The sequence below is a fragment of the Numenius arquata genome, chromosome 8 (assembly GCF_964106895.1).
Source record: "Numenius arquata chromosome 8, bNumArq3.hap1.1, whole genome shotgun sequence".
NCBI classification, from domain to species: Eukaryota; Metazoa; Chordata; class Aves; order Charadriiformes; family Scolopacidae; genus Numenius; species Numenius arquata.
The window spans coordinates 48,994,793-49,015,349 of NC_133583.1; the positions used below are offsets into that span (position 1 = coordinate 48,994,793).

The 20,557-nt window shown below is 38.5% G+C and overlaps 1 protein-coding gene across 1 annotated transcript in view; it reads right to left on the reverse strand.

Moving 5' to 3' along the window:
• The window catches only part of AK5 (adenylate kinase 5), a 92,980-nt gene that overhangs the window by 7,015 nt on the left and 65,408 nt on the right, over positions 1 to 20,557 (reverse strand). The window contains exons 9-13 of the mRNA XM_074151988.1: positions 15,926 to 15,968; positions 14,773 to 14,817; positions 5,312 to 5,475; positions 4,181 to 4,297; positions 535 to 723 (exon numbers count right to left, since the gene is read on the reverse strand). Of these exons, the coding sequence (XP_074008089.1) occupies positions 535 to 723; positions 4,181 to 4,297; positions 5,312 to 5,475; positions 14,773 to 14,817; positions 15,926 to 15,968 (558 nt within the window). The remainder of the gene's footprint in view (positions 1 to 534; positions 724 to 4,180; positions 4,298 to 5,311; positions 5,476 to 14,772; positions 14,818 to 15,925; positions 15,969 to 20,557) is intronic.

Genomic DNA, 20,557 nt, shown 5'->3' on the forward strand with positions numbered 1-20,557 from the left:
TAAAGAATAAAAAGAATGCTTTAAATATCACATCCTCAATAGGTGTAAACTGAAGTAATTCACTGAAATTAATATAACTATGTCATTTGTTCCAGCAGAAAGATCTTTCTTGTGTGCAGGTCTGTTTTATTTCAGGATATACACTGTCAGTTTTGTAAATTTAACTAAAGGGCTTTGGATTAACATAATCTTTCATCCTAACTCTGAAAGTCCTTATAGAGAAATAAATCCTAATACTTAAAAAAAAGCTTTCCAGCATTAATGTTTAATAAAAGATTCTATACAGATGAAGTAGTGATTCAGGGTATGTTCTCAGAGTCAGGATAAATCTGTGGTTTTATTCTTTCAAATTGTACTGTGGAACTCAGAATTTTGCAGAAGCTGCAAACAAACGAGGGAAGTGTAAGACGAAAACAAACTACAAGGCAGAAACTAATACAGTTCATAAATCGTGTCATGTCAGTATTTTCCAAATGTTGCTCATATAATGGAAGTAAAAAGCAATAATTTAATTCAAAAGCTCAAGAAATTTACCTTGCATAACTGTGTCTTCCTTTCATAGTACGCAATCACAGGTTTTGATGCTTGGTAATAGCTTTCGATTCCTTCCTTGATGGTTTTGGCGTTATCAGAGTGCTGACTGCTCTGATTACTCATCAGGAGGCGACTGCTCATGGTCTCCGCAGAGCAGTCCAGGCAGAACACAAGTTTTGGTTCCCCAATCTAGAGACAAAGAAAACCAATAAGTATTCAAACCACCGGCCTGGTAAAACTTATTTTCTTTGGATAACTTTAAAAAGAAATGCTACTGAAAGAGACATAAAGGAGTTTATTAGCAAATTACTTTCGTATTTGTCTATGGAGAAATTATTTTTATTAACAAACACCTCTTATTGTAGTGGTGCTTGGAGATCCCAGTATTCAGGATCAAGGCTGTGCTTTATTGGGCTCTACACATACAGAGAAAAAGAGATATGATGTGAAAAATTATGGCTACTAGGACTAAAGATCATCAGTTTGTTCTTTATTTGCAATTCTTTGATAAAAGCTTGATGCAAACAGCACTGGACTCATGGAATGCCTGACACAGTTATTTTTTTAGCCTTTGCTTTGTACAATCTGTGAAGAGTATATTTTCATTCAGGTAAACTATAGCTTAGAATTTCAAGAGGCATTAGAAGGAAATGTCCAAAGTAAAGTGTGCCCACTTGAAAAGGAAACGAGTAGCAACCAACAGGCTCAGAGACACCATCAAATGCTTGTTATTGGACGCATTCACAGAAATACACCCTGTGAATTACTTTGTTGCACATTATTTTATGTCAATATTTGCAGTGTAACTCTACATCATTACTACCCATGACATAAAGGAAGACTGTGATATCTCTGTATTTTCAAATTGGTGAGTGATTTCTGAATTTTATGAGAAGCCCACCCCTTAGTGCTTTTTGGCTAGGGCCAAACTAGTCATAAGGAAGCGTATGACCTTTTCTATAAACAAAATAAATATGGATTTATTTATTTTTATTCCCAGGCCTTGGCAAAGATAGTAAATAATTGTCTCTATCTACATTTGATAGTAGATATTGCAGTATTTATGGGTAAAAAATAACTGGCAAGAAAGAACAAAATGTTCATTATAATATTTCAGGAGAAAGTCAGAGGTTGTAAACACAAATCCCCATTGTTCTTTCCCCAAGACTCTGAAAAATATGCACGTCATTTAGCATAAATGTTGCAATACACCCTGTCATGCACCCTGCTCAAGCACAGCTCTCTCTGACACAAGGTTTTGTCCGAGCAACAACTGTTGGGCTGAGTCTGAAGGGATAAGCTCCACTCTCTCAAGTAAAATCAAGGTGTTACAGGATCAGAGAAAAGTAAATGTCATAATTTTTCCATGCAGTTATATATCAAATCCTTCAGTGATGCTCTCAGGCTTTTTCTCATTCCTTCCCTTTCTAGCAGGGATTTGGAGAACACCATTTAGGAAAGAGTGAGAAGTTTTGAGAAAAGACAGCTGATCTTCACATTAGTGACCCTTAAACATTCCTGCTTTTACCACAGCTACAGCAAAGAAAGTCTAAATGACTGACACATGGAAACTGCCATTGCTGCCTTTGTTGACAGCTCTTAAAGGAAGGGTAAATATTTCTAAAGGTAAATATTTCATGTTAGGCCTTCTGCATTTGACTGAGGATGTCTGGATTATGTTGACCTTTCTATTACCTTAATGACTTTCTAAGAGACAGTTGAAGCCAAGGGATTATGTCGGACGGTTCAATGACAGGCTTTTATCCATCCATTTTTTCAACACAGCTCAGAAAACATTAATGCTATTAGCAGCAGCAGTATTGGGTTTTGGGATTAAAAAAGCCAACAAGGCAGTTTTAACAGTGCAATAGACTTAGATCGAGAAGTTATAAAAGATGTGGGCTTAATCAATGATTAAAACAAATGTCCTTTTTTGTTTAATTGGACTTGGATGGTGAGAAGTTACTTCCTCCCGTGTCCACATAAGGAATTCCAGGGTCTGTTCTAAATTATAATAGAATAAATGAGGAATGATTCCTTTCATCAGTTATAGTCATATCATCACCTTACAATGAGGATATGAAGGAGTCTACTGACTGGTAGGATCAGACAATAGTATCTTGTTTGACAGACCAAGTCCAATTTGCTTTTGAAAAACCTATGTGGTTCTCTTAAAAATTTCAATGTTGCTGTTCTCTGGAATTCAAAAAGTTACAGAAATGTCATTCTTCTGAGTTAAAAATTGCAAAAAGTAAAAGTAATGCCCCTATCAGATATTACTACTGTTGTTTTTATTTTGAATTACTGTTTTCCTGACACAATGTAGCATAAATAACGCATGCTCCAGGGACATCTGCAGGAGGCCAAACAAGTCTAATGCATTGGTCTTCACTCTGTCTTACTGGGTATCTTCCACCTGGTGATGTGGAACTTGTAATTTAATATTGTATCACTTTGGGTCCTTGTATTTTAATCCAAAGGCAGCTCAGGACTACACGATCTTTTGCTGCTACAGCAACTACAGGAACTGAAAGGGGCTCTGCTTTGCACTGGATGCATCAAGACTTGTTTGCCTGGCAATGCCTCAGTCCAGGACACTCCAACCTCTAAGTCCTGCTTCATAGCATACACCAGTGTTCACAGGGCATGACACATATGCCTGCCAGAAAAGCAGCACTGCTGAAATAGTTCCTCCTTCTAAACAAAATTAAGGAAATCTCCAATGTCTTTTTAACAGTCTGTAGCATTTCAGTAAAGGAACTAACATGTCAACATTTCTGTGAATGGCTTCTATAGCAACTCCTATTGCCCATTATTTTGTCCAACTTCTGATGCCTAAATCCTGCTAGGCTTTTGTGGTAATCAACTAGACAAAGCAGCCAAAGGTTCAGGGAGAAAACAGATGATTCATTAAAGTTTTATTACCTTTCAAACTTTGCGGAGTGTAATATGATAGAATATATACTTAACTATTTCCCCTAGTTCACTACTTTTCTTCTAAACCCTGGCAAATTCATTCATAGGGCTTATATAGAGTATTTTCTGCAGATTGAGAAATGTACAGCTGAGACTTCTCAGTAAGTCTTAGCACATACTGAGGAAATCGATAACACTCTGAACTGCCATGCAGTCACTTGCAAAACGCTCTTTTTATGGCTACGCCACCTGTTACTCGTCGCAAAAATTTAATCTGTGTTTTGCTGTTTCAAAGTGGCAGCAAGCTTTAGCAGAGCTGGCTCAATGGTAGGAGATATTAACTGTGAAGATACATGCTTTCATGAACCTACATCAAATAGTGCTTGATGAGATTTTCAGGAGAAGTACAGCAGCCATCCACTAGAATAAGAAAACAGATTCTAAAAATGGTGCTTTCCACTAAATGTGAATTGTTCCTGGTTTATATTAAATTTGGGTAAAGTCAGCCTTTACTTCTCCTGGTATTACAGAGTCTGTGTTGGTGAGGGGAAAAACGGGAGCTGCTATATGGATGGGGGTGCCAAAATTTCAGTGATCAGCAGCACAACGCTGTTGGATCGGCTCTTTACACATCCCCGTTGCAATCAGCTGAAGACGGGGACCCAAGCAGCATCAGGAGTACAGTCGTATCTTAATGGGAATTATAACAGCATTACAATTATATGGTCACCTTGCTCTCGAACTCTTCTGCTTCTTTCAGTTCCCGGGGGTACCCGTCAATCAGGAATCCTTTTGCGTCCCCTAACTTGGAAACCATGGCTTCCTTCAGTAGCTCTAGGACAATACTCTGCATTGGAGAGAAAGGGATTACTTTGTTAATTAGTAAGAAAGATTGATACCTTTGTTTGTTACATTGACTTTAGTCCAACTACCTTGAGAACTGCCTTATTTTGCTAAAAGCAGGTCCTGTGGATGCAGGTGGTTTTCTTTCCCTGCAGATAGCAGGACACCCTACTTTTTCTTCTCTGAGGGCCAGCTATGCTACACAAACCTAGTGTTGCAACCCATTCAAGAGTTCCCAAAGTATCCTCTAGATAGCTGGGAATATTTCATGGTTTCAAAATTAATCTTCATACATGTGAAACTTTGGAGTACTGCTGCAGCATTTTCCAACCTGATCGCATTTTGCTCTGTCAAGGATATAATAATATTACATGGAAAGTGATAAGAGACTCCTCTGACCAAACACACCAAAGAGCAAAGCAATCAAAATGAGGGCTCAGCACACCTTTTAGTTTCCCCTAAGCAGCACTTCCCAGTATCTTTCATTAACAAACGCATCCTACAATCTAGCTGCACTTGCCGAAGACCCACCAAGAGTTGGGGCTGGGGACCTGCCATGTAAAAATCAAGTTTAGCTGAGAACAACACACTCTGTCTCCGTTAAACTGCAACTCAGCTACTCTGGGATGGCAGCCAGCTCTGCAGGGAACTGCTGCAGGTATTGTAAATTAGAGTAGCTGCCAGGAGGACCAGCTCTGAATCTTGAAATGTGAAGCTATAAAATGGACAGAAAGTTTCTTTCCTGCACTTACTCTGACATTTTGCAATGCACAGCGCAGCATCTGTCTCACTGTATTTCATGACTAATTTGTCACTTACGTGAGTCTGAAATGTAAAGAAATACTGGCATAGAAAGGGGAAAAAAGTGTCACAGATCTGGCAATGAGGAAACTTCTCCCTCAAGTTGCAGATTAACTTCACTTAAATGGGAATCATCAGCTCTAGTCTCTTATTTCCATGCTTTTAGACAATCTGCCTTTGTTTAACCATTAGGACCCCAAATAAAATTGCCACTTACGCCAGGCACAGGTTCACCACATTCCATGATGTCTTTGATCAATTTACTTCTCTCTGTTAATGACGATAACTCATTTTGGAGAAGGTCACAAGTGGACAGGTGAGTAAATCCATATTTCTTGGCTAACTGTTCACATTGGCTACCTTTGCCAGAGCCAGGGCCACCTTTGTGAAGGAAAAATATCTAGGATTAGAACGGAATAAACATCTGCCTTTTCTCAAACTATAGCAACCAAGAAAATGGGAGGAAATTGATGAAACTGCCTATTTTTGCAAATTTTTTTTTTTTTTGCAGAGGCACTCTGCAAAACCCTTGTTTATTCTGCAAAACCCAGGAGAACCCTTCCAATACGCTATACTGATAACTCAAAAACGTGTACCAAAGTTGAAGCAGTCACAACAGCGTGAAATCTCTTGCAGAAAGAGAACCTGTTCCTAAAACACCATGACCATGTAAAGGAGAAACATGAAACAGGCATCTGGTGGGGAAGGGTATTTGAGTCAGGATACATTCAGCTTGACAGCTGCAACAACTATTAGCAAACTAACATTCACTGCATCCTTGGGAGGGCAATATTTTGCCCCCGTTTATGGAATGGAAAGGTATAGGCAAAGAGATGGTGAAACCTGCCTCCACGCTGTGGGATGCAGGGAGGTCTATGGTAACTAAACCCTTCTGCGCTGTGGCAAACGTAAGAGCTTTTGCCCTTTCCCTTTGAGCTGGAAAGCTCTCAGGTGCTGGCATGTCTGCCGGTAACCGGGCTGCTTAATGCTGACGGAGGCTCGGTCACGCCGCTCCCTGCAGCTGCGGTACTGGCTTGCTCTTCAGGCACGCTGCAGGGGAGCGCAAGAGTAAAGCGCTCAGCAATGAAGGGCGCGTGGAGACCTTGCCACCACCTGCTCCTCTACACCCACAACCACACTCAGTCAGGAGCTGGAAAACCGTCTCTGAACCAGGCCCAGAGTCAAAGAACCAGAGGGTGAAGGGCAGCCTCAGAGGACAGGGCACTCGGGGGAAGCTGCTCAAGGGATTTTTCCATAGCCTGAAGGGAAGGCACCTGTGGCCGCCCCCCATCTCACCACAGCTGGGGCTGGGTGCTCGCTCCTCCCCGGGGCCTGTGGGGAGACAGAGGGGGCGGGAGGGGAAGGGCAGCCACTGAGGGGAATGCTGCAGGTATCCTCCTGTCAGAAATGGCGCCTCAGGCCTCCCTGCTTCCCTCGGCAGGAGAGCTGCCACCACCTCGAGTCCCAAAACTCTTGGATACCTCTCTGGCCAGCGTCCTTATTCTGGGGCAGATCATCTCAAAGGCTCTGGACACCTCCTTGCTCAGCAGGTGCTGGCATTGCCCTGTCCCACCTCCCCAGTAGGGGTAGCTGCTTTTCCTTCCTCATCCTGAAGGCTGCGAAACACCAAACGCCTCTTCGGCCTCTGGCTGGAGAGACAGGCAGTCCATGGAAAATGCTGGAAGCTACTTCTCGGGGATCTCCTTGCTGTGGCCACGGCCCGCGGAGCTGCTGGTGGAGCTGAGGTAAGCACCCTGCGAGGGCTGAACTGTGTGGGGAGGGCTGAGGGAGGCCGGGAAAGCAAATTTCCATTGTGAGAATATTGGGACTTGGGGAGAACTTTCAAGGTGTGTAGCAGCGTTTTTTACAACCTTTGATGGATCTATTCAGAAGATCTACTGCAGTGGGAGGTAATTACACCCTAGCAGGGAGACAGGGCTCAAAAATCAAAAGAAGAGGCAAGACTAAGATAATAAAAAACCCAACACTTTTCAACAAAGCTTTTTAAGCATGTGATTTGTGTATCAACTGTTGGGACCTGCAAATGTGACTACACAGCTCTATTATGTGAATTTAAGATGCTAGAAAATACGTGATTTTCCTTTTTATTTATCTTTCCATGAACAAACATAGGAATAACATGTTGACAATAGAGTGAATCTGGCACCATCTCCTCCTGACTTGAACTTTCTTCTAACTTTTGCATTCAATTTAAGAAATAATTGCTCCAAGCATATAATTTTCAGAGAAGTTACAGTACTGTAGCTGAGAATAAAAACTGGGTCATAAGGCAGTAGCATCAAAAGAAGAGTTTTGTCTACTGTAACCTGGAGTCTTTTACTTCAGCTTCACAAAGATAATTATCAGCCCATGGTGTAAGAATCACACTTGTACTACAATTTTAGCTAGAAATATTTTTGTCACAGTCTCATTTTCTTTCGAGTGTGGGTTGCATGTCGTTTTTCCATTGCTTTAATAAGAAGAAAATTATTATTTTGTAAAAGCACCAATTGAATGAAAACAAGGACTAAATAAGAGTGGCTACAGACAAATTATAGGCAAATTATCTGTAATGAGACTGTTAAATATCTGTAGTGGCAATTAGTTTTATTTCTAGTCTGTTTTGGTTTTTTGGATTACTAAGTTTGTGTGTGCGTGTGCTTGTTTACACATTCTGTCTCCTGGCCTTGAATATACTAACAGTTAAGTAATTTCATCCTATTTATTTGGTGTATATACACAGTATTAGAAAAAAACAGCTACAAAGATTACTTTATTCTGTTTCTTATATAACTGTTTGTCTTCTGAACGTAGAGCTAAAACACAAATTTCATAATGTCCCTTCATATACTAAATCAACTAGAACTCTTTTTAGAAATAACAATACAAGGACAATTTTTGGATGTTCAGCTAACAGATAAATATTCAGAAAAGTTGATATGTTTCTCTAATACCTTTATTCTGTTAGTATTTTAAAAGAGAACACTGTCAGAATGACCCATTATGTAGGGCATACACAAAATGAGCATCACCATGCCTCCAAAACATTAATTAAAATTGACCGTGTTTATTTTTTTTATAGAAGGATTCCAACAAAGCTGAGATTAAAATGCTGAGCTCTTTAATGAGAAAAAGACATAATTAAATAACAGTTATGTTCTGAAAATGGTAATTTTTATGGCCACTGCTATTAATTTAGTATCATCTGATGAGCAGCAAAGCATCCTACTGCTTGACGAATGTATATGACCCGCTTTACAAAGTCTTGTGCTTTCTTATCAACGAATGAGGCCGAGGTTCTTGCTTGGCTTTATCTGAGAAGAGTCTGAATGCCCCCCAAGAAATCCAGCATTGAGGGCCAAATGCATACCCAGCATTTAGGCCAGTATTAATTTTCATGCTTAAAGTTCAAGTATTAGTTTATCTATCATCTCCTTGTGAAGGCTATTATTTAATGTGACTGAAAAGAGCTATTCAGGTGGGAAAGAATGTGAAAGTGCATTTCCTTGCTCGTTAGATAGTTCCTTCCAGCTCTGGGTATATACTCATAGGACTACTACATAAGCAGCTTTAACAGCAAATTAACCCTGCAGTCATGAGGCTTATTATCAATTTGTAGTGTTGGAAAATCTGTAGCTCATTCTTTTTAGAGGGTCTCTTTATTAAATCTATGTAACTTTCTAAAAAAAGAGTAAAATTTAATTGAAGAAAGTTTATAAGGAACTACAGTTGCATATTAAATATAAGAAAAGCTAGCATAAAGATATTTCCAATTAAGAAGCCTTCACTGCAACTTGTTACGCTGTTTTTCAAACAGAAAAAACTTGAGACATTGAAAAAGGTAGTGAAGTTTTCCCAATGGCTCAATTGTAAAGACGAGGAAAACATGTCCCTGCTTTTGCTGTAAAGGCATAAGATTCTTTGTGAACACTGTCATTTTTTCTGTAAGCTGTCATCTTTTACTCTGCCTACATATATTTTGGGGGAAAAAAAAAAAAAGTTCTAACCAGTGACAGACTCATTCACGGTAACTTGCTTTTCGGATTAATCATGTTGTTTTCTGATTTTCATATATGACGTGAATATAAAGCCTAGAAAATTGCCAGAGGAATTATCAGTATGCTGTGACCTGTAGGAGATGTAGAAGAACTACCAGCAGTTCTTCAACTACCAGCTTCAAAGCATTAGCATGCTTTTGTATTGTGCTGGTATTGCTAAATGCAGTACATCTTTTTTTAAAGCTCATTCATCAACTTAATAAAAAGTTGCAGATTCAGAAATTAACAACATTGTATCATTCAGTGAGATTATTCTTGGAAATCGAACCCTTTGTGTGTCCCTTTGTGCTTTCTGATACAAACAATAAGCATCCAGTATCTGGAACCAGGGTACTAGACACAGCCTAGAAATCCAATGCAGTTCTGCATATTTCTTTTCTGGAGACGAGGCTGGATGAAAAGGTCTATGCACTCCCTTAGCCCAATTTTCCCTTCCATTATGTTGATTCAGCTGCCTGTGAAACTGTGTAAGGGGATCTTCTGGTAAATAACTTTCTGGCAGCACTGCTGACTTAATGCTCACCTTTCCCCATTTAATTACTGACTGCAGAAATGCTTCGCAGAGAGCACTTCAAGGGCAGAAAAAGAGTAGTCTCAGTGGGTAGGCAGAAATGACAACTGCCCAAGCAGTGCTTTTGAATGTTTAACTGCAGCCTGCCTTAGATCAGTGCAAGATCTCTGCTTAAGAAATTGAGTCTCTTACACCTGCTCTCCCTCGTGCCCCAATTTCCCAAGACGATGAAAGCCCAGAAGCCTAGACATCTGATTCACATGCACCGGTCTGTCCTAGAGCACAACATCACAAGCAGATGAATTAATGATGCTGGAGGGAGCTGGGACTGCCGCTGGGAGTGAACAGGGACAGGAACAAGGAATGTGAGCAGTTCATGAACCAGCTTTGCTTCCAGAAATATTAACAAAGCAGAAGTGTCATGCAGACAGACTGGGATGTCTCTATTTTAAACTTGCCAAATCTTATGAGTTTATCATACACCAAAATACTATGAACATTTACATAAAATGCCAGCAGCAGGATTTACAAGAGAGTCCCACCATTCATTTTAAAATGTTGCAATTTCTAGACCTTATTTTCATAATGAGTATCATCCTTGTATCATGGAAAAGTGCTTGCAGGGGAAACCTAGCTGCACAATGGAGCCTCAGAAGTCAGAACTGAAATAAAAATAATCCCAGTCAAGATATTCTTATATGCAAGAAATGACTTTGGAAGACTTGATCAGTTTGGCAACTCTATCAATGCTACTTGGATCACTTACACAAATAAAAATAAGCCTTAGTTTCAGAATATGGCACTTGAAAGCTTCTCAATAGCACCTCATCTGTTGTTCACATATGATTTTAGTTTGAGTGAAACCATATAGGAACAATGCTGTTACTTAAAAACAACAACAACAAAAAAACCCTCCATACTTTTTTTTCCTGAAAGATGATTTTAATCAGAAAACAAGCTGGAGCATATGTTGGCAGAGTGATGTGATGTCCTAGGATATCACTGAGTTTTCATCCCTCTTAAAGAAAACATAGAGTTCATTTCACGGAAAGTCAGAGAAAGCAGCCTTCATCAGCTCCTGCAGTTAGCGCTGGGACTGATTGAGGTTTTAAGTATCAGCACTGCTCATCTTTTGCCCATCTATAGAACAAGCTGTAATACAGGTATTGTACTAATTCAGGTTGGAAGGGACCTCGTTTGGTAAATCCCTCTGCTCAAAGCAGGGCTAAATTCAGCATTAGACTAAGTCGTTGGAGGTCTGACATACTTTGGACAAATATAGGGTTTTGGGTTCTGTGGTTTGGTTTGGGGTCTTTTGTTTTTTTTTGTACACATAAGAAACTAGTATCTGCAGCTGACAATGTTTTATTTGTAACTGTAGGCGGCTGTAATATCTTCAGGGTGTCAGCTGAAAATCTGGTCTTATTTACACTGAGCTTAAACCATTATCAGCTTTAGTTCCTCAGCGAGACTATGACAAGGATTCTGCAGAGGACATTGGTTACACTAGGTTTTAAACACTACATTTAAGATTAAGTGGGGAGTTTGTCTCTGATCCAAAGTGCAGAAATATTCCCGAAAACTTTCTGCTTTGGTTTCATCCTCAACCAAAGCCAAATGTGGCTATGTTTTATGAAAATCCTGTAGAGAACAGGGAGGGATAATGGTCCTAGTAACCTTGATGTGTATGGTAACTTTCTGGATGTCATACAGAGTACTGAATTAGTTAAGAATGATAAAATCATACATTGTTCATTGTGGTTAAGACTTTACATTTCATGTTGTTCTGCTGAAAAAGGCTTTTTTGCTTGGTGGAGGTTTTTTTGTCTGTTTTGTGGGGTTTTTATTTTTGTGACTGGCAGTAATTACATAAGTTTCAAATACTAGAGCATCCCCCAAATTTATCTTTGCAGTAGTTTATTTTTTTATTTTTCTCTTGCATTTTACCTTGCAGGCCAAATTTAACTTGGTTTTGCCTCTTTTATTACCCTGTTGCTATCTCTCATATTTTTGACTTGCTGCTTCCACGTCTCTGCTTTGCTGTCTGGATAAAACATTGACATTGTTGCTTAATTAATCCAAGTTGACTGTTATTCCAATTAATTCCTACATTAGCTCTAATGTAAATCTTTGCTAATTAGATTATTTTTTTTCTTTCCCTCTTTGGACAATTTTCAAGGGAAATTAGTGGGGGAGGGAATTGTCTGCTTTTTTCCCTTTGTCTTATAAACAGTATCTTAATTTGCCAGCAACGGCAGATGGTGTATTTTTTTGAATTAGTTTGTAAACCCCTTCAAGTGCACGTTTTTAGAACTCCAGTTTTAAAACATCTTTGTCTTATTCTTTCCTCATGAATACATCTGTGTAATGAGTAAACATTCCTAATGACACCTGAGAGAGTTTTTCCCATTCAAGCACCCACAGCAGCATGCTCCAACCTATCTTCTCGGCTTTCTTTCTAGCCAAGGTATCATGGGCTGAATATTTCTAGCACTGTCCACTGCAATGGAGTACACAGCCATAGAGAATTTGTGGTGCTTTTTTTCCTTTCCCACCCTTCCTCCAAGTTTGACAGTTTTGTTCTGCTCCTGTGAGCCGCCTTCAAAGTTTTCTTTTGTCCTCGCACAGTGATTAGACCTCAGCTCCTGACTGACACGTATGACAACTTTACTGCCAAGCAAAGTTGGCCACTCCAACCTAGCATCAGCAAGAAATTTGTCTCTGGGAAATACCATTTACCTTCACTACCTAGATGGAGTAAAATCAAGTTTTTGCAGCCAAATGAGTAGCCATCAAGATCTCACAGTGATCACATTAAAAAAAAAAAACCCAAACAAACAAAAACCCCAAAATAGCATCCCCCAAAAACAGAAAGGGAGACAAAAAAAAAAATCCAGAAAAAAGTATACCTTCACTCTTCACATCAGACTTCAAGAAGCTTTTTCAGGGGTAGAAGGATGGGAGTATTTTTGGGAAAAAAGTATAAACCATTCTGCATAATTTGTTGACAAGTAACCCAGGCTTGAACTTAGTCAAACTTTTCATTATAACATTTTCAACAAAGAAAACAGACTTTTGATTAAGCAGAATTTTCCTCTGTTCCTAGAAAGCATTTAGTAGAAGTCTGAGATGGATTTAAAAGTAGGAATAAATAGAGAAAAGGTGTGTTTTCAGTTTTAAGCTGGAAGATGGCTAGTAGATGGCCTATAAAAAATTATGAATGAAAATTAAAAGCCATTCTTTGAGAAAGAAAGAGCAGTCCAGAGGTAAATGAAAAATATGCCTTACCATGGACAATTTCAGAGGCAAAATTCCTTGAGTGTCTTCACTTTTTAAAAAATCTGTGTTTGTACAAACGTAATTTTCCAATAGGATATGTGAGGCAGAGAGAATGAAAATTTGTCATTGAAGCAAGCAGCAGGAAGACCTATTTCAGTAAGTTTGCTTACAGACTGAAAATTAAGTGTTATGCATCTTTCCCTTAAGAAAAGTCGCCAGTGAGCTCTTCAGTAACCTAATTTCACTTTTTCAAACACATAGTATCTACCATAGGTTTGCAATAAATTGAGTCAACTTGTATTTGGTATAAGACAGAGTGAGATAAAAGTACAACACATAAACGTGCTGTCTTCTCACAGAATCCTTTAGGCTGGAAAGAACCTCTTGGCATCATCTAGTCCAACAATTCAGGGTCAGCTAAAGTAGGGTGCTCAGGACTGTGTCCAGTTGGGTTTTGAACATCTCTAGAGATGGAGACTCTACAGCCTCTCTGGGCAACCTGTTTCAGTGTTTGACCACCCTCACAGCAAAAAAAGTGTTTTCTTGTGTTCAGATGCAATTTCATGTATTTTGTGTTGTCCCCACTTTCTCTTGTTCTGTTACTGGGCACCAGTGAGAAGATTCTGGCTCCCTCATCTTCATTCCCTACCATCAGGTATTTATACATATTGATAAGATCCCCTGGGGCCTTTTCTTCTCCAGGCTTAAGAGTCCCAGCTCTCTCAGCCTCTCCTCATATGAAAGATGCTCCTCTCCCTCAAACATCTTTTTGGTCCTGTGCTGGTCTTGCTCCACTAAATCGTTACCTTTTGTATACTGGGGAGCCCAGAACTGGACACAGTACTCCAGATGCAGCCTTGCCAGTGCTGAACAGGGAAAAGGATCATCTCCCTCAACCTGCTGGTATTGGAATGTTTTTTGATGCTTCCCGAATTCTGAATGAAATTTCCAGTTCATTTATGACTAACTTCAGAAGTCACTTTTTCTCCCCCACCCAATGAAAAAGAATGCACGAAGTGACTTACTTTTATGTAAAATTGCACTTTTGTCTATCTATCCTTAGGTCCTTGGAAACTGTAGATCCTGCTGTATATCGTAAAGCAGTTCAGAGTTTTTACTCTGCTTGATGAAAACCCAATTATTCTTTCAAAGTAATTAGTACCAAGCATTAAGCTGAAACTTGTAAATCTTCACATTATAATTAATTTGTTTTCAAAGGCTGCTCAAAGTTTATGCTAATTACATTAGTCACATTTATCTAAGGCATTAACTGTGGACTTCCAGAGAGCAAATATAAAGTAAACCTTGAACCTGCAAAGCCTCAGTACATGTTAAGCATCATGCATGGTGACTAGCATGTTGACTCTTTAACAGCATGTTGAGCACATGCAGAATTGAAACCTGTACTTACAAAAGTTGTTTCACGGATGAAGAGGAAAAGAGACCTGATTTTTGCACTAAACCTCAAAAATCTGAGTTACAAATCCAATCTATTAATATTTTAGCTAATGCTGGTGAGGCAACTTTGCTGTGGCAGATCACACAACACTACTGTAACTGCATGAGAACCAAGGTCATTTTGAATATGTTCACACTTAAACATACCTCCCACTCTGAGCTTTACACAACTGTTGTTAGCATGGTCAGATCCAAGTTAATAACTTGATATTAAATCCTAACTCCCTTTCAAAAGACTAAACCGCCATTGTAGTGTAAATACTCTTAACCAAAATGTTCTGCTATACTTTAAAAGAAATCATATGCTTATAATCAAAACTAAATAACGTGGGGATTTTCAACTGTAGCAGTTAAATTAGGAATCCTACTTACCGACTACAAAAATGACGTTTGATTTCCTTAAATCCTCTGAAAAGTCTAAAATGAAAATAAAAATTCTTTAGTTGGCAAGAGCTAGTAATTTTAATCTTAGATACTTCCACACTGAACTGTGTAACACTCGTGCAAGGTGACCTGATTTTACGAGATTTACTTTCTGCTATAGTACTCTGCATCTCAAAACCAGCTATTATCCTAAAGCTTATTTATCTCCCAGGTTCGTAGTTCTCACTGCAGATATGATAAAAATATTTTATCTGAAAATGAGACCTTGCACATACATATCAGTTCTTTAAAAAAAAAAAAAAAGAAGCAGCAAAGAGAAGTAGATGCATCTTGATGTCATAACGTGCCTCCTGAGCCATTGCATTTTCCTTTGAACATGTTATTACATAATAATTGCTATAGAAGTTTGTCCACATCCCATTCAGATTTTATATTTGGTGCACTACATCAGAAATGTAGTCTTAAACTCCCTGAGCCTCAAATTCAGCCAAATAATAATAATCTTAACTGAAATCTAGGTATTACTGTCGTTTTAGCACCAAAACTACTGTATGTACTAGTTTTGCCTTTTACTGAAATTTTAATTTTTTTAAAAAAGCAGTTCCTTCTAGTCTGAGCCCCAGTCATTGGCCTGATTATACCAGTACAGAAGCTGATCTTGCACCATCTGAGCCTGCTGGAATTTTACTATGTCTGTGACTTAATCACTTAAAAGACATATTCATTTACCACATACAATTTTGTTTTTTATTATGTTGCATGTACATCTCTTATTACATAATATCATTAGCTGCAAAAGCTTTTGATTAATCCTTTCATTCCTCTTAGACTCTCAGCATCTCCTACTTTCCAACAAGCTTTTCATAACTGTCAATTTCTGAAAACACTTATGAGATGTGAAGCTGATAAACAGTAATATTTTCTAATAATTTTGGATCCACTGACCTAAAGAGTGTAAAAATGTCTTTTACAAGCTTTAATTTCCATTCAAAGAGAAACCACATGATAAAATCCTTTGAGACATAACTTTTACAATATAAATAACCTGAATTCACTTTACCTTATAAGTAACTATTTAAATACAAGGGGAAACCAAAGGTTTCAAAATTAAATGGCAAATGGTACTGAAAAAGAAACTCACCTCCTGTGTTCTCATAACCAGAAAAACTTGACTGATCCTCCTCCTGTTAATTAAGCAATTGACACATTGAAATAGATATTCTGCATAGTTTGCATTTCTTCTTATACCTGCTTATCTGTATATCTTAATATCTTCTCCATATTCTAACCTCTCAGTTTTAATCTGTGTTGAGATATGGTTAACAATGTCACAGAAATGCTGTTAGTACTGTTCCAATTGGTAGAACGTGAGTATGGAGAGCCCAAGATAACTCGAGATGATTAACTGGCCCATACTGATTTTGTGAGGAACAGCTCTTTTACTGTCCAACTGCACAGTTCCAGCACGATATGTAAGCAACCAGTGTGCATGCTCAATTGCTTCTGAAGTAAATATGGTACGATAAGCTGTTAGTAGTGGAAAGGCAATACTGGAGTAAGTTCTAGAAGTGGGCTAGTGAAGAAGTGAGATGAAATTAATCTTTGGTCTAAAACAACTTGAATGTGTTCACCTTCAGAATGCAACACAAGCTACAAGTTGTTACAGAGGCCGCTGAACTAAAAAGAGTGATTCCACCAGCAAAATGGGGAACTTGGCATGGTTTTTTTTTCCTGATACTTGGCCATTTAGAATTATTTTGTCATGTACCCTAATGGTACAACCAATGAGGAATTAGAAATACTGGCCAGCAAGGGTGTCAGAGTGGGAACTCTTTGTTGTTCTTATAAATCAGAATTATATATATGCTGGACATAGTCTAGGTTATGTAGTGTCAATATACTCACACCATCAATACTTTAAGCTAGTCTATAAAATATCAATAATAGCATTGACAGTAACGTGCTCCTCTTACATCATCAGTGCGTAATATCAGCATGGAATACATTATGCTAGTCCTCTCAAAATAGCATAGGGTTATCAAGCTGTAGTTTCTTACAGTTCTGCTTCAGTATGCTGTCAGAAATAGCCACTGTTAGCAATTTGTAGAGCTGCACGAACAGATGAAGTGAAACCACCAGCCTGGTGAATAGAACGGGGAAACTGCTGGCCACTCTAATTTGCCAGGCTCTGGCACTACCCTTGCAGGTTTCTGCTTGTGTTCCCATTATCACTGAAACAGAAGTGCTCTTAATTAGGCTGAAGTACCATTACATTTGCTGCATACAGCACTTCCATTTTTTGATTCACAGTAATTCTCAGCCTATTACACTGCAGCAGAAGAAGAAGAAAAAAAAAAAAGGAGGGGAGCAAAATTTAAAAAAGCAACTGGATCCACTAAGTTTGCAGGAGAGTATTTCGGGGGGAAAAAAAGTTTTCAAATAAGACATTAATCTCTTTCCTACAATTCAAGTGACAGTAGGACCCTACGTGCTTTTTCTTTGATGTAATAATACAATAAAATAGTTGACCCTGCAAAGGATATATTACGTATAAAAGGCCTGGTTTTAGATTCAGCTTCTTATCATGCCTTTGAAGGTTTATGGATCAAAATAATTTTAAGCACAAACTTCAGAGTAAAGTTTCTTTAAAAATCAAGATCACAGTCACAAGTTTACGATCAAATGAAAGAGGCATTACTTCTTCCAGGCAATGCTCTTTGTTCTCCACTATAATTGCAGAATGAAACTGCCTCCGTAACTGGTGGGCTGCTCAGAGCAGCAGGTGATAATAAAGGTCTAAGTCAGGAAAAGCTCTAATTTTTTAAAGCTGAATTATGCAAAAACTAGAGACAGAACTGAAGCTAAATAAGCTACCAGCTGCTTTGACTTGACCAACCATTATCTGCCTTAACAGAACAACAGGTTAACTGACTAACAAGCCACACTCACATAAGGAACAAATGCTATGAAAAGCCATTAAAGTGAATTCTAATTACAACTCAAAAGCAGGTAAACAGGAAGTGTGACAGTGACAATGATTGGAATCCAGAACACCAAAATAATGAATTCTGTTTATATCTGTACCTGCTCACTTTTCAGGTGCAGAAATATTGTTTTCAAAATAATTGCTTTTTCTCTCCACTTCTTTTTTTTTTTCTCCAAAGAGCATCTGTTTCATAATTCTATAAAACAACTCAGCACACAGCTTCATATTAGGGGGACCACCAGCCTTGTTGAACTTCCGTGACAAAATAAGCTTCCCCATATTTCAGAGATTAAGTTATTCCATTTTCAGACAGAACTGAATGGCACACAGCGAGGGGTGGAAAGAGGTCCTGAAAGCCTGGTCTCTAGGGGAGCGGTAAGAAAAGTCTGGAGGAACAGATTAGAACAGTGGGGCTACAGTTAATTTAGTTTTGATGACAAGGTATTCCTACAGAGTTTTCAATATTCTATACTTAAACTTGACCTAGAACCATTTCCCTTCACCCTTTTCCTCCCAATCTCTTCAGAAGTACAACCAGTTTTTCTGCTGATCTGGGTGAGGAGCTAGACTTGCTGTTTGGCTTGCAGTCCCTTGTAGAGAGTGGGAGAGACTGGCATCCTGGTTAATGCCAGTCCCTCATATTTACATTTGACAATACCTATTTCTAAGTGTGTCTTTCTAGTAATTAGGTCTCTAAACTGAGAGTGGTTTGACGTATATCGGCTTGAAAGCCAGGTTATCAAAGCACTTGGAAAAAAAACCTGTTGGATTTAGGAAGTGATCACATTAAGAAAAGTCCCACCAATTACCAGATTGCTAATAGTATTTTACACCACATTGCCATCAGGAATACAGTGATTTAACAGCAGAACAATCTCTGTATTCTCAGTGTAGCCGTTTCCATTTAGGTGAAAGCCAGGTGAGGAAGACTATAATCTTATATGTAATGACCTCTGATGAAAGATGGGTAGTCTGTAATTTCAGATGCCGTTAGAGCCAGGTTATATCTACAAATATTATCTGGAAATATATCAATTAGTGGGGCATAGCTGACCATGTAACCACTTAAACAGTATCAATGGTACATTAAAATGATTGCTAAACAGAGAAGTTTGCTACCTGTAAAGAATCTCTTATCTGACATTTGCCTTTAGAGTTCAAAAATGCAAACTCCTGACTGTATTCTGACTTCCTGGCATTTACCTCGTTATTAGTAAATATCTGACTAGTAATGGGTATTTCATAGGTTAATGAGTTACTGCCTGTCATTGCTAGGTTGTGAAGTAATTTCCATAATAAAACAAACTGACAGTAAGTCATAGCATGTAATAAGGAAATGATACAGAATTCTCCAGATCTTTGAGTTTTGCTACTAATGAATTAGGACTCTTACGTTGTATCACTTTAAAGAAAGCAATAAAATACCTTTTTTTTTTTTTTTTAATCCAAAAATGGGACATTTTCTTCATTAGAATTTAATGACAACTGTTGTGAATATTTGTTACCTGATGAAATGAGAAAGCTTTTCTGTTACCCATTAATAACCCTTGCTCCAGTCCTTGGTAGTTTGTTTTTTCAGTTTTGGGTTTTTTTTTTTTGTAACATGGAAAAGAAAGTATCTCTCTTATTGCCTTGTTGTTGCTTGAACGCTTCACGAAAATAGTGGTGAAAAGTGCCTGATACATTTTATTCAGACTTCTAACAGATATAACAAGAATTCCTCCTAGAAATTTACTACAGAGGATAAATAATCACGGATTAAGAAAAAAAGAGGCAGTAGAATGAGACTGAATTTAAAATATAGCATGACTGTTGCCTAAAATTATGCTCAATTTTCAAGATTGGATTTGAGAATGTAAACATTCAAAGGAACATTTCAGGCATAAATTATTTAAACAAATAAAAACTACATGTTTTTCTGCCTAAAAACATTTGTTGAGTATTGAACTTAATGTGTAAGCAAAAAAAAAATTTAAATATCAGCACAGACAAACACAACTTTAGTACAGAATGACATAATGTATACAGTAGAAAGTACAGGTGTCGTGGTTTAAGCCCAGCCAGCAACTAGGACCATGCAGCCGCTCCCTCATGCCCCCGTTTCTCCCAGTAGGGTAGGAAGAAGAGGGAGAAAAGGAGGGGAAAAAAAGCCCTCATGGATTGATATAAAGGGAGTTTAGTAGAACAGTAATGGAAGAGAAAAATAATAATAATAATGGTAAAAGAATATATAAAATAGTGATACAACACAAGCTGCTCTCACCACCCAATGATCAGGTTGCCCAGCCCGTCCTGAGCAATGATCATGGACCCGTGCTCCCCAGCCAACCCCATTTATGTACTGAGCATGACGTCTATGGTGTGGGATACTCCTTTGGCCAGCTTGTCCTGTCTGTGCTCCCTCTCAGCTTCTAATGGAAGCTGAAAAAGTCCCTGACTAATGTAGACATCAGCAACAACTAAACCAGTGTGTATTATCAGCATTCTTCTCATACTAAACCCAAACCACAGCAGCTACTAGAAAGAAAATTAACTCTGTTCCAGCTGAAAGCAGGACAACAGGCAAGAACTGCCTATGTGGATTTATTATGGTGATCTCATCAGCATCCCTTTGATGGGAATGTAGGTATATAACCATCAATTTCTCAGCACACTGTGGTTGTATAATCCTCCCTTTGCTGTTGTTAGGTATGCAAAATACTGGTACTCCTGTAGCATTCTATTTCTTCAAATAACACTAGACTTCCACATAAATCTTCCCTGTATTTCCTTTGGGAATAGAGGCAT